The sequence below is a fragment of the Caloenas nicobarica genome, chromosome 3 (genome assembly GCF_036013445.1).
Source record: "Caloenas nicobarica isolate bCalNic1 chromosome 3, bCalNic1.hap1, whole genome shotgun sequence".
NCBI classification, from domain to species: domain Eukaryota; kingdom Metazoa; phylum Chordata; class Aves; order Columbiformes; family Columbidae; genus Caloenas; species Caloenas nicobarica.
Genome location: NC_088247.1, coordinates 32,298,257 through 32,310,730, shown reverse-complemented (window position 1 = coordinate 32,310,730; position 12,474 = coordinate 32,298,257). Strand labels below are relative to the sequence as shown.

The 12,474-nt window shown below is 36.2% G+C and overlaps 1 protein-coding gene across 1 annotated transcript in view; it reads right to left on the bottom strand.

Annotated features, from left to right (window-relative positions):
* The window catches only part of LOC135986916 (regulating synaptic membrane exocytosis protein 1-like), a 170,808-nt gene that overhangs the window by 82,035 nt on the left and 76,299 nt on the right, over positions 1 to 12,474 (bottom strand). Inside the window, exons 19-20 of the mRNA XM_065631472.1 lie at positions 8,585 to 8,656; positions 1,672 to 1,784 (exon numbers count right to left, since the gene is read on the bottom strand). Of these exons, the coding sequence (XP_065487544.1) occupies positions 1,672 to 1,784; positions 8,585 to 8,656 (185 nt within the window). The remainder of the gene's footprint in view (positions 1 to 1,671; positions 1,785 to 8,584; positions 8,657 to 12,474) is intronic.

The window sequence follows — 12,474 nt, the reverse complement described above, 5'->3', positions numbered from 1 at the left end:
TCATATTGACATAGGCAACATGATATATAACAATGAAGTAAACGGTATGTCACATCCTACTTGTACATTTTATATGTAAGACGCAGCGGTATGAACCATGAGTGTTGATGGGAGTTCAGTGAAACCACGTTACTTTACAGATGTTCACAGTATGAACAACTTTCTAAACCTAAAGCAGCTTTAGCCTTCTGCCAAACTTTCATTTTTTCTTTCCTCTTCTGTACACATCGCATCTCTACTTATTTTCATGGTGTTACATTCATTTTGCACATCTTCAACAAAACGTAACTAGTATTTTATTCTCAGCACACCAGTTATCAAGAACAGCAGAAAGATGATAGATAAATATCCAAAGGAAAGCCAACTTTAAATTAAAAGCTGATTCATGTTTATATATTGTACCAAGTTCTGAAATTGCAGAAAAAACATGAAAGAAATCTGAAATTCATTACTTATTACCTTTGCCTAAAAAGCTTCCAACTTACTAATATGCAGAAATAGAAACTGTAAATGTAGTTTGTAATGAGTTTATAATCCAGACAGTCCTAGATTTACTACAAAACGAGAGGACTCGAATGTAAAGTTGAAAATGAATAAAACTCACTTGTATTAGTATATTAATCATTCACAATAAACACATGTATAAAACAAAAGTACATTTTCTATGTGTTAACTGAAGGTGTAGTATGCCATCACAGCCCAAAGCCATAAAATTAATGTAAGCTGATTGCATGTTAATGTAAGTCATCATACAAAAAAACCCCTATGCTTATCTATCGTGATAAGAAGGTCATAGTCAGCAACATTATTTATAAAAGAAAGCGGTCTGCCAACAGTTCTATAAAGCACTACAATATATTCCATCCTTAGAAGCACCTCTTCAAGAAGAGGTGTAGAAGAAAACCTTGCAGTACATGGCAATCTAAGCTGTTGCTTGTAGTCAATGAAAAAACAGATTTTTTAAACACAGAAGAAAACCTGAATGTGCAAATATTATCCATTGTGCCATTTCATTTTACCATAATAGCTCATACTCTGTGTGCAGTATGTTGCTAGAAAAGGAAACAACAATATTCATACTTATTTGATATTAGTATGTAAAAGACATCTTCCACAACCACCAGCTCTTCATTGTCTTTTTCAGAAAAGAGCACCACTCTGTGCCTGCTCAGTTTATTCTTAAGAAAGAGCGAGCTCATGACCTATGCTTTCACATTTCCCATGGTGATTATTTTAATTTTTTAATCTCTGAACTACGAACTCCTGAGGCAAAACCGATTTGTGATATTTATTATTGATCTATGTTAACAGTGCACAACAATTAATATAAACCACAAAATAAGAAATTAGTAAGACTGTCAAAATATTTGCCCCTGATTTCTTTACCAGAATACAAACTAGATATATGTTGGAAACTACCACAACTCTAATAGAAATTCTAAAGCAGACAAACTTAAAAGGGTACTAGAAAATTAAGGCAATTAAACCATGTGTGTTTATCCACCAGTCAAACTCTACTGGATTTCCCAGAGTAGAAATATGCTTTCATTCTCTTCTATTGCTTTATTGGTAGAATTATAGCATTGAACATGTAGTTATGAAAGTAGACTTTAAGTACAAAAAGGTAAGAAATCAAAGAGTTTGAGCTATCATAAGCTCATTATTTGATACCTTGCTCTATACTGCCACTTCTTACTGGAACTTGCGGTAGCTGTCTTCCCCTGCGACTGCTGAAGGATGTGTCTGCAGGAGGAGACTGTGTGGGACTTCCTTGTTGATGTATTCTGCAAATCAAATGAAGATAAAAGTAAAATAACCCAAATGAAGAGAATTTTTTATATTCTGAATTTTAAACATGTATTAAGTTGCACATACTGAAGATGAGTTTGAAAAAGTTTGCATTTGGTGTATGCCATATGCACATACCCAGGTCTGGATACTGTGTAAAAACTGATAAGGCCTCACATTTAATGTCTCTAATGACCTTCAACTAAGGAAAACTATTTTCCTGTGTTTTGTTGGGTTTTTGTTTGTGTGTGGGTTTTTTGTTTTGTTTTGTTTGTTTTTAAATAAGGTACTAGTCTAAAACCATGGAATGATATGCAGTTTTCTAAGAACCATTTATGATTTCGACTCACAATTTAAGTATGTTCTCCTGCACTGGTGCAAGGGCAACACAAAAAGCCACCTCTATTTTTCATTAACTTTTATGTTCTCTTTGTGCTGATGCAATAATTGCACAAGGCCAAAGAGACTGGACAGCAAGTATCTACTCCCATGGGAAAACGTGTTGTTTTTCCCTGAACTCAAAAAAGAACAAGACTCAACCTTGGTATTGGGGGGGTGCATGTCTGTGTGTGCATGGAGAATGTACAAGATTTTTAACATTCTTACTTAAGTAAATATTCTAAACCCCTTCGGCTGAATTCTAGCTAGCATTATTTCAGAGCACCCTGGCTACTTGATTTCTTATACATAGATCCAGCATCTGAGTGCAACACATCAAACACCTTTGGAACGCTGGTAAGTTTGCATTTAAAATAAGCAGAGCCACCTCTAATAACTAGGGGAAAAGACTAAGCAAGTAAAACAAAGATGAGAAGCAGCAGACCGCTGAGAGGGAGAGCTTACTATTCAATGCGCTTGCCAGTTAGAGCAGTATCACACTCACTGTAGTGGATAAGCACTACGCTGTCTGCTACACTAAGGCTGCAAGTAGATAATTTGCAATTTGAAGTAACACATTCGTGCAAGTTCAAAATACTGCTGGCTTTCACACTATGTAGACCAACTCACCTTCTCTTAGCCTGTAAGATGAGAGTTGGCCTTGTGAATAGCATGTGATTTCCTGCACAGTGTTTATGCAAAATACTTCGATAATTTTCATATGGATACAGAACAAAACACAACAATGGAAGGACAAAACACAGCCTTTTTTTTTTTTGCTCTTACATTGCATAATTACTTAATTTCAACAGCAAGAATTACCATCTGGATGGTGAAGATAGGCGGCATAAAGGATGTGGGAGAAGTGTAAATACCATGAAGAGAGGATAATCTATAGTGCCAGAATGAGTGAACGCACCATGTATGCTCAGGAAAGTACAACACCACACTGACACCTGGGAGGCAGAACACGAAAGCTGTGCTGTACACGTAATAGCAACCTTGTCAGAAGTGGAGAAGGCGGTGCCGACCCTCCGGGCGCTAGGTGATGCACAGAGCATAAGGGTCTGATACTAGAGTGCTCACTCGACCTCGAGCGAGCTTGATGTTTTCCCCTAATGACTGGCTGTTCAGTCGTTCGTGGGGTTGGAAGTCCCCTTCTAGAAAGACATGGTAGCAGACCCCTAAAACATCAGGGCCAAAAAGAAACCGTTCAGTTGTTAGCTCCAGGCACACCTTCCCACGCCCCCCTCCACCAAAGCACGTTGCAAATCCTGGCTGCAGGACCAGGGCTGATATTTCAAAGTTATTAATTCTGAATGCAAATCCATTCTCAAAATGATGAACTGCAGAACACTCACCACTGCAGATACAAGTGACCCTAATTGTGGAACTGTTGAACTGCACTGCATTTAGCGGACAGTTGGTCAAAAACTCCAGCTGCATCTTAAACACAGGAAACACAAGCTAACAACACCTGTGACATAAGTACTAGCACAGAGTAGGATATGAATACTTAGTTTTACCACAAACCATTTCTGTTCTAAAACATACCTTTTAGCTTTTTAAAAAATATTAACTGGATTTCAATGAGTGTCCTAGAAAAGGACAATATGTAAGCACATATGTAATTCCTTTGGTTGCCTTAGGAGTTTGAAATAAGGAATATATTTAAGTATCTTTCTGCTGTATGGAACTCAAATGAAACTATGATTAAAATATGCAGTAAAATGGTTAATCTTGTTAGTATAATCAAGCATAATTACTAGTAGTTTAGTAATTGCATACACTGCAAGTATAAAATAACATGAAATATTTCAAGTTTGGAGAGTGACAAAGTATTCTGTGTGCCTTTTTACGCTTCCTTGGTTTCCCAACAGTGCAGCATTTTGTAAATAGTACTACTGTATCTGCTGTAATTTCAAAAATTTCCATTTACTGTGACATCATTTCACTGTGGGTTTTTAGTTTTGTTTGTTTGTTTTAATTTCTGCAGACTTTTGAGGTCTTCCTTCACACACCCAGCACAACTTTCCCACAAGACACAAAGTAGCCAAGGGACTGTCCAGTTCATGTGACCACCACACTGAAAAGTCATCCTAAAAAAAGTATATATAAGGTAACATGCTGATGCCTACCAAGGATAATGAACAGGTTTTGTTTCGAAGCCATTTCGCCACAACAGCTTATGTGGAAGTCCAGTCACAATGCAACAAAACCAGGCTCCTGTTACACTTGCTATATTCTCTCTCTTAAACCCTAACGCTTCTTTAGCCTAAGTCCTGGCTTATCCTGGTGATTAACAGTAACATCCTTGCGGAGGCTGATTCCCCTGATTCTAAAAGATGCTTACGATAACGAAGATGAACTGAGTTTTGAAAATGCCTGTTTCTCCACGCTGACTGCAAAAGTAATCCATGCCAACTATTGCATACAACCAGCTTTTAAGTATCTCTTTTATCAGATGTGTAAATATCATAACGTCCATAAGGTAACCCTGGATCCCGCTCTGTGCCAGAAAGTGCTTGTTGCTTTTACTACGAATGAATGCTCCCATTTAACAAAGTCATCATGTTCTCAGATTTTTCTCATTTTAGAGGCTAAATACCCGGAATTTATCTGAGAGCCCAGTGAAGCACTAGGAAAGTCTGTCCCGCTTTCATAGAACGGACACTTTATCTGAGACTCAGAAACTTACTTCCTGGTCTTTCAGTAACACCCTTTATACAGACCTGTCCCTTTCCATGAGAGAAAGATAGAAGATCTCCTTAACCAAAATGAAGTCAAATTAGGCTTAAGAGTTATATTAGCTGGGCTATTACAGTGAGATGAATACGCTCCTTGAGGTGCAAATGAAAATACAGCTAAAGAGGAACTGGAGAAAAGCTAGAATGGAATTAAGGACTTGCTGCCCTAGGAGAAAGATCAGTTGCTGAAAGGAAGAAATCTGGAAATGGCTGATCAGGTCAATGAAACAAAAAGGAACAAGCATGGGAGACAAAAGCTAGTGTAGGACTGAGGAAATGAGACACAAGTGAGACAAGAAGTATGGAGAGGAGAGGAATTCGGGGGAGAAATGATACCTGGGGAGCAATGAGACTGCAATGAGCACGTACATGTGTGTCTCATCTCCTGGTTCCTCACACAGGAAGCAGCAAATCTATTAATTCGATTGGAAATGGTCTGCAGGGGAATCCTACAGATTCCAGCTCTGCCTGCACACAAGAAAACTCGAATTCCTTCAGGCTGATGCCTCAGTGGCATGTACTGAATAAAACATGGTGCCACTTAGGAACTATAAAGAAAAACTAAGAATAGGAGAGCATCGCCAATCCAGTGCACTCCTGGCGCAGGGTCCTATGTAGAATATAGCAAGTAGAGGTAAAGACTGTATGTATCATAACACATATGACAGGTAACCTCAAATCTGGTATTTCTAGGGTGACCAGTTAGGGCTGAAAGAAAACTTTTAAGGGTTGGGACGAACCAATTTTTACCACAGTTTTGATCATTCCTACAAGCACAGAAAATTTTCATGTAACCAGTCTTACTCCTTTACAAGAGTTTACTGAATCCCCTCTTCAAGGCTTATCTCATTGAATGAAGAGAATTCTTCGGCTCTGTAAACTAGGTCTGCCTTTTCCCTTTTATGTACATTTCCTAAGCTATCACAATACATAGAGAAGTTAATCTTATACAGCATCTTGAAAGGCTTTATAGAAAAACTGATGGCATGCTGATATCTTATTCCAGTAATCTTCTTAGCTAATAATAGCAGATCAGATCTGCAAATTGCAAAAGAAAACCTAAATCTAAGACAGAAATGGAGAGTTGAGAAAGAAATAGCATTGAGTATATTTGCCGTTTGATGAGAAAATTAATTGCTTGTCCTATTATCAAAACTTTCTGGCACTAGAGCAACATTACATCTATGATGAAATTATAAACTACAGCACTCCGTCTTATTTAGGGATTTGTGTCTCACATCTAGTAGCAGTGAATCATTTTGTGAAAACAGAAGTCTACACCATGTCCCATGGGGATGTAAAAACAAGAAGCACGATTCATGTTTCCCTATGCTCTTGTTGCACTGGGTTTATTGCTCTTAAAATCATTAAAAATGAGAGCTGGCTTTTTTCTTCTGGAAAGTAAAAATGTAACTATGGGGACTCACACTTTTGGTAACTTTTCTTAACTTCAGGGAAAAAAAAAGAACAGAATTTTTTTTTCCCTAATAATCTGTGAAAAGTGATTCCATATTGCTTTAAAAACAAAACCAGCTCCCCCTCCCTCCCCAAGTCAACAACACCCTCCCCTCCACCCCAAACACTAGCACCAGGTAGTGACTACAACCAATACCTGGGAATATATCAATGCCAAATTTATCTCAGCACAGCAATGACTAAAGTATCAACCTCCAATCCATTAAATTCAACACAAATTCTGTATATAGACACTGCAGCAATATTTCACAGTGGCCTCCGGACTCATGCTTTCTCATATATATGAATAAATCTTCAATCGCACTTTACAATTATGAGAAGCTTTGAAATGTCCAGGGGAAAAAAAAATCTCAAAATTTCAGACCTAGGCTGGTCATTTCAAGTGGAGAAACATGTTGCCCAAGCCTCAAAAGGCGTCTTTCTCATAAATATATCTACATGCTTACCCTTCGAGATGGAGCCCATGTGCTACTGATATATTCAGCATAACAATTTATAATCATAGTCCCTGCAAATCAGTTCCTATATCATCTGCAATATCTGAAATTTTAAGTATTTAAAGATTATGATTTATACCTTCCCTATATTGAGATTAGTGTGAAACACTAATTATGGTAAACAGGTTTTATTGAGGTACATGTTTTTGACCTATGCAGTGACGGTAACATCTGTAGAAGACATGTCCCCCCATTCACCCACTGAAGTATCAGGTTTGAAATGTAATCGTATATACTGACACACTGATTTGTCCAATTGCAGGTGGTGTGGGATTTTCTTTTGTACTCTGCCAGTATCTCTCACTCTTTGCTCTGCCCTTTCACCATCTGAAACTCTTATATTTTGTTTTCCTTCCTTATCCTTTCTGTTGCCATACTTTCTAGTTATGTTTATGTTCACATTTTTTCCCCTCCCACTTACTTTGTATCTCTTTCCTATGTTATCTCCCTTCTCATCCTCATGCCAGGCTTTCTAACCATATAGTCTGAACTGTGATCGAGAACTCTGAGCCCCTTGGACCTCAGTCCCAGTGGCTCCCCTTACTCTGCAGAAGTCAGAAAAAACAGGGTAAATATGGCTTTAGTAATCTCAATGGCAAAACTGTCCCCAATTTAAACACAGCAAGGATTTCAGCCATCGTTTAGTTAATTGCTCTGACCTAAACTGAAAAAGCAACTGGGCTGTTGTGACAATAGAATCATCAAACCCAAGAAAAATGTAACTGTTGCTTTGGGATCAGGAACAATAATCTGGGACTTGAAGTAGTAAAATAAAATAAAAGCTCAAATTTTGCTACATAGTGTGCATTTGCATTGAAAGTAAAAATGTGTCTGTGTTTTTCATAGAAGTTTTTCAACCCTCACATGGTAAAGAGATGTACATTGCTCCTCCGCTAATCAAGGGAACATAAATCTGTTTCTGACAAAGTCAGGATCTCACCCCTCCTCACTGCTCTTATTTCAGCCAATACACAGCACTTAAAACTTAATTAGATGGTACTTATGATTTAGTAGACATCTTTTTTTTCACTTTTACTTAATAATTTGAATACATAATCCTATATTACTATAGCATGAAAGCTAAAAGTTACAGTGATAACACAAGTACAGGAGAATTCAATTAATACAAAGGTTGAAGACCCAGTTTTTTTATTAACTTTATGTAGATTATAAAACTTTCTATACATATTTAAATGCATAACTTGAGATTTTTACACTATAAAGTGAAATTAATCTGATCAGAGACATCTTGAATTATTAATCTGTTAATATATTTTTTCATCATCCAAGTTATTGTAAGCTAGATGAGATTTTTTGAAAAAAGATCACTGGTAAAGTGCACAAAAAATGTTTAGTCCCGTACTAATGAAATATGCCACGCATTTCCACATTTCATCTTACAGAGATCAAGATAGTGGCAATGGGTCTCAGATTTGTGCTCACAAAATGGATGGACTCAGTCTTTACCACTGAGTTTATCTGCAATGATGGAGAATGCCAGAAAAATTCCATATGTATGCAACACAGCAAGCAGTGCTAATAATATAGATGCGAAGTAAATAATACTGTAAATTATGACAACATATCTTTTGACACTGTTACAGATGTTCTACTTTCAAAGTTGTATTATAGGTATGTTGCAAAAACTGGAATCAGATTGATTATAAGAGATGTTTACCCATCAATCAGCAATCCTACCTTTCTGTTTCAGTTGCAGAGCCTTTCCTAGTTTGTTTTTGGCTGCTATATCTTTCCACTTTTCTGGACTGCCTGTGAAATGATATGTCAGAAAAGAAACAAACAGAGAAGAAAAAGAATACAAAAATATGAGGATTATATATTTATTAATGTATTGTAAATGTAATAACGCAAATGGTTGACAGATGAAAAAGTGACAACTATCTGCATGGATACGCTGGTGAACTCGAGGTTTAAGACACATGGCCCCGATTGGGTTTGATTGAGGCTGATGGTGTGAAAGTTATGAGGTAACAAAACAGGGGAGGTAACATTAATCCTGACTGAATGTGAAGCTGGTTCCCACTTCACAGTCTGTATTTGATTAGAAACAATTCCTCCTCATAGGCCTTCTAGTCCTCTCTTGACAGCACAAAAAACAAATGCAGAGTAGATGACAGGAAAAAAATGTTGCAGAAAGGACCAGAAAATACTATTCAGATGTAAACTTAAAAAAATGCTTTTAAATCTAAATTTCAAAAGCAAAACAAATACTGCAACAGATTAGATTTAAATAATGCTGCCACAGTATTAATAAAAACCTGGTTTCTCAAAAATCTCATTGCATTAAAACCTCTGACAGTCTAAGCATTTACTTAGATAGTAAATAAGAACAACGAACAGTAATATGAGTCAATAAATACAAGAACAAAGGTAAAGCATGCTTCACCATTATGACCCAGGACTATATATATATACTATAAAGACCTATGCAAGTCTTGTGTGTTCCAAAATTTCCATTATTATCCATAATAATGCGAGCATTTACAAACTAGGATTTACAATTTTAAACCGTGGATAATCATCAATATGTATTAGGTTTTTTAGAAAAAAAAGCGCATACAGTATTTCACAAGTGGCCAAAACCAGAGAGCGATGATTATTCATTGATAGACCAGAAATGTTGACAAACCCTAAACTGCATCTTACACTAGTGCAAGAAACATGTATAGGAACTTGCAACAATGTAATCGATGTCATATATTAGCCTATAAATTAATTACTGTGGGCAAAACAAATAGATAAAAATAATACTTTAAAAATATTTTTTTCCTTTTAAACCCTTGTGGTTATAAAGAGCAATACAGTGTCTGAACTGGAAAATATCTAAACATCAAATTATACCTAATCACAGAGGATTTTCATGATTTGTGCCCACTGCAGTATTTGATGAGTGCTATACTGTGATTCAGTGTGCTCTGAAACAAAGAAAATACTGCTGCAAAATACAAAATTTTTTTTTTGCATGAGCAGAGGTCATTACCTGATATTTACCACGTTTTAAAATAATATATTTTCTTACCAAAAATATCCCCTTGGATTAAAAATTAAAATCCCCTTTGTCCTCAAACTATTTTCTCCAGATTTATTTTTTGTATATTCTTATTACTTTTTAAATTTTTCACTTTATCAAGACAAATACAAGGTGGATACACAGGGAAACAGATATTAAATGCTGCAGCTTTACTTAAAGCCTATGGTTAGATCCACTGTATGCAGCAGCATTATCACTCAAATGACGTCACCCTCTTCATTTTCTCTTTGGCTGGTTATGGGGCTCTTACTCCTTATGTCAGTTGCTTAGACTGTGACATTACGTGCAATGGAGAAAAAAAGCACACGGTGACTACTCTTTGTAGAGTGGAAAGGCTGAGAGTAGAAAATGCTTTCCTGTGAAAAGTGACTAATATATAGCTCTAGTGAGCTGAATATACTTATTTCTCTGCTCTCTGTGCTGTCCTTGTGAGCAGCACACATTAGAAACACACTTAAAATCACAATTTCCTTCGTCTTTCCTTCTTCTTGCTAAGATGACGCTGTATACAATTCCATATAGCCGAACAGCCTACTACAGCACTTGTGGTCATGGCTCAGCTTGAGCACACTCTGGGCATTAGCTTTGTATTATTATTAACACTAATATTTACAGGTGGGCATCCCTTCATGGCCAAAGAGCACAGTGGGGATAAGAGCACTCACATCATACTCAAATTTACCTCTGAAACATACTTTCTAGGGGATTATATATTGTCTATGGACAATCCATGCATATATGTACTTATACATCAAAAGGGAACAAAAAAATCAAATATGTGAAAGTATTATGCAGAGCATATGAGGAATATACTATAAGCAATGCCTCATTTACTTGGAACTATGATTTGAGTAAATAAGGATACCTCTGTGCTGCTCCAGGTTTAGCACTTAGGTGGTCTACACTGTCCTGTTCTGGAATGCAAGACTCCAGCGTCCTTGTTCTTCAGAAAATTTGGAAACATGGATGTGAATTTGGATAGAATGAGCAGAAACAGAGAGATGGTCACATGCGGTGAAGGTGGAGACATGCAGTAAAATATATAAACCAAAAGCATTAAGGCAGTATCGGCTGAGAAAGATTGTATTTCTCATTTCCCCTTCAGTTGATTTAATCTATACACTTTAAGGAAATGTTAAAATTTTCAGTCATAAAGCAACAATCTAAGATGAAATTAAGAATGAAAGGCACAACAATTAAAAAACCCCCAGCTTTTATACTCTACATGTTGAATGGCAGCACTGTGGCTGAATACTTGCCATTATCCTTCTTGAGAATTACAGTATTGTTCATTAGATTAATACCTAAACTTACACAGAATACCTTCCCTTAGGAATTCAAAAAATGCATATTTTGTCACTATATCATGAAATTATCCTGAAAATGCAAGTAAATTTCATAATTTCACATATTTTGATGAAAATTTAATATTCTATTGCCAGCTAGTCTGCCAGAGTACTAATTAACAACAATTAAATAGCAAAGTAGAATAACTGACTCAGCTTTTTAAAAAAAATTCCAATAAAGTTCAGAATATTTCTTAATTTCTATAGTATTTTCATTTCTGCTGAAGCTGTTTAAGAAATTCAGAATTTGTTCACAGCTTTCAATTTGGCATAAAGATGATTAGCTTGTTGGTTTATTATTAGTTTTTTATGGAATATATGGTAAAAAGAAATGTTTCCCTTGATATGGCGTATCAGTGTAAGATTTTTTTTCAAATATAAACCAGCTTTTAATGAGAAAACTCAGCAAAATTTGCAGCCCACTAATAATCTAGGGTATGTAATAAATTTGCATCTATATCTCCATTATGGTGAGGAAACGCTAAAATTTCTCTTAAGATCGTAAGTCTACCAACTGTCACACCAAATCACTGATCAATAAGGCACTGTTATATATACGGACAAGCACTATACATATATTATTTTATATACAGACAAGCTATTCACAGTTCATGTGCAAAAGACACTTTTTCCTCAAAATATTTATCATTGTTGACTGTATGCAAAATCTACACACAAAAATATAATAATAGTACTACCAAAATTTAAAATCACTATTCCTAAAGTGACAAAATAACATTTGTATAAAATTCAGTATCTAACATTTAAGGTAGTCTATTACTGACTTGCACAAGAGACCGCAGTGTTTTGCAGTGAATCTGTTCATTTATATAGTACTAACGCCATCGCCAATGTCATGTTCAATACTTCCTGGTTTTTCCTGAAGATTTCTGGAAGGCTGGACCTACACGGTACGTGACCTGGGAGGTACCAGAAGAGTACTTGCTCCACAGCTGAATTCAGGATGACTCCTGGACAAGCATTCTTACAGATGCTTGCATGACTGCCATAAGCTACTTTACTGAAAGTTACATGAGAATTAATTTTTTAAAGGCTTATTTATCCAGTTTGGTTATGTGCTGAAATTATAGGCAGACTTCTCCAAAAGAACAGTCTGAATAAAATTCCCACCTACCATGAAATGCTCAGCTTTCATTTGCCTTGTTTTTATCATCACTTACGATATCTCC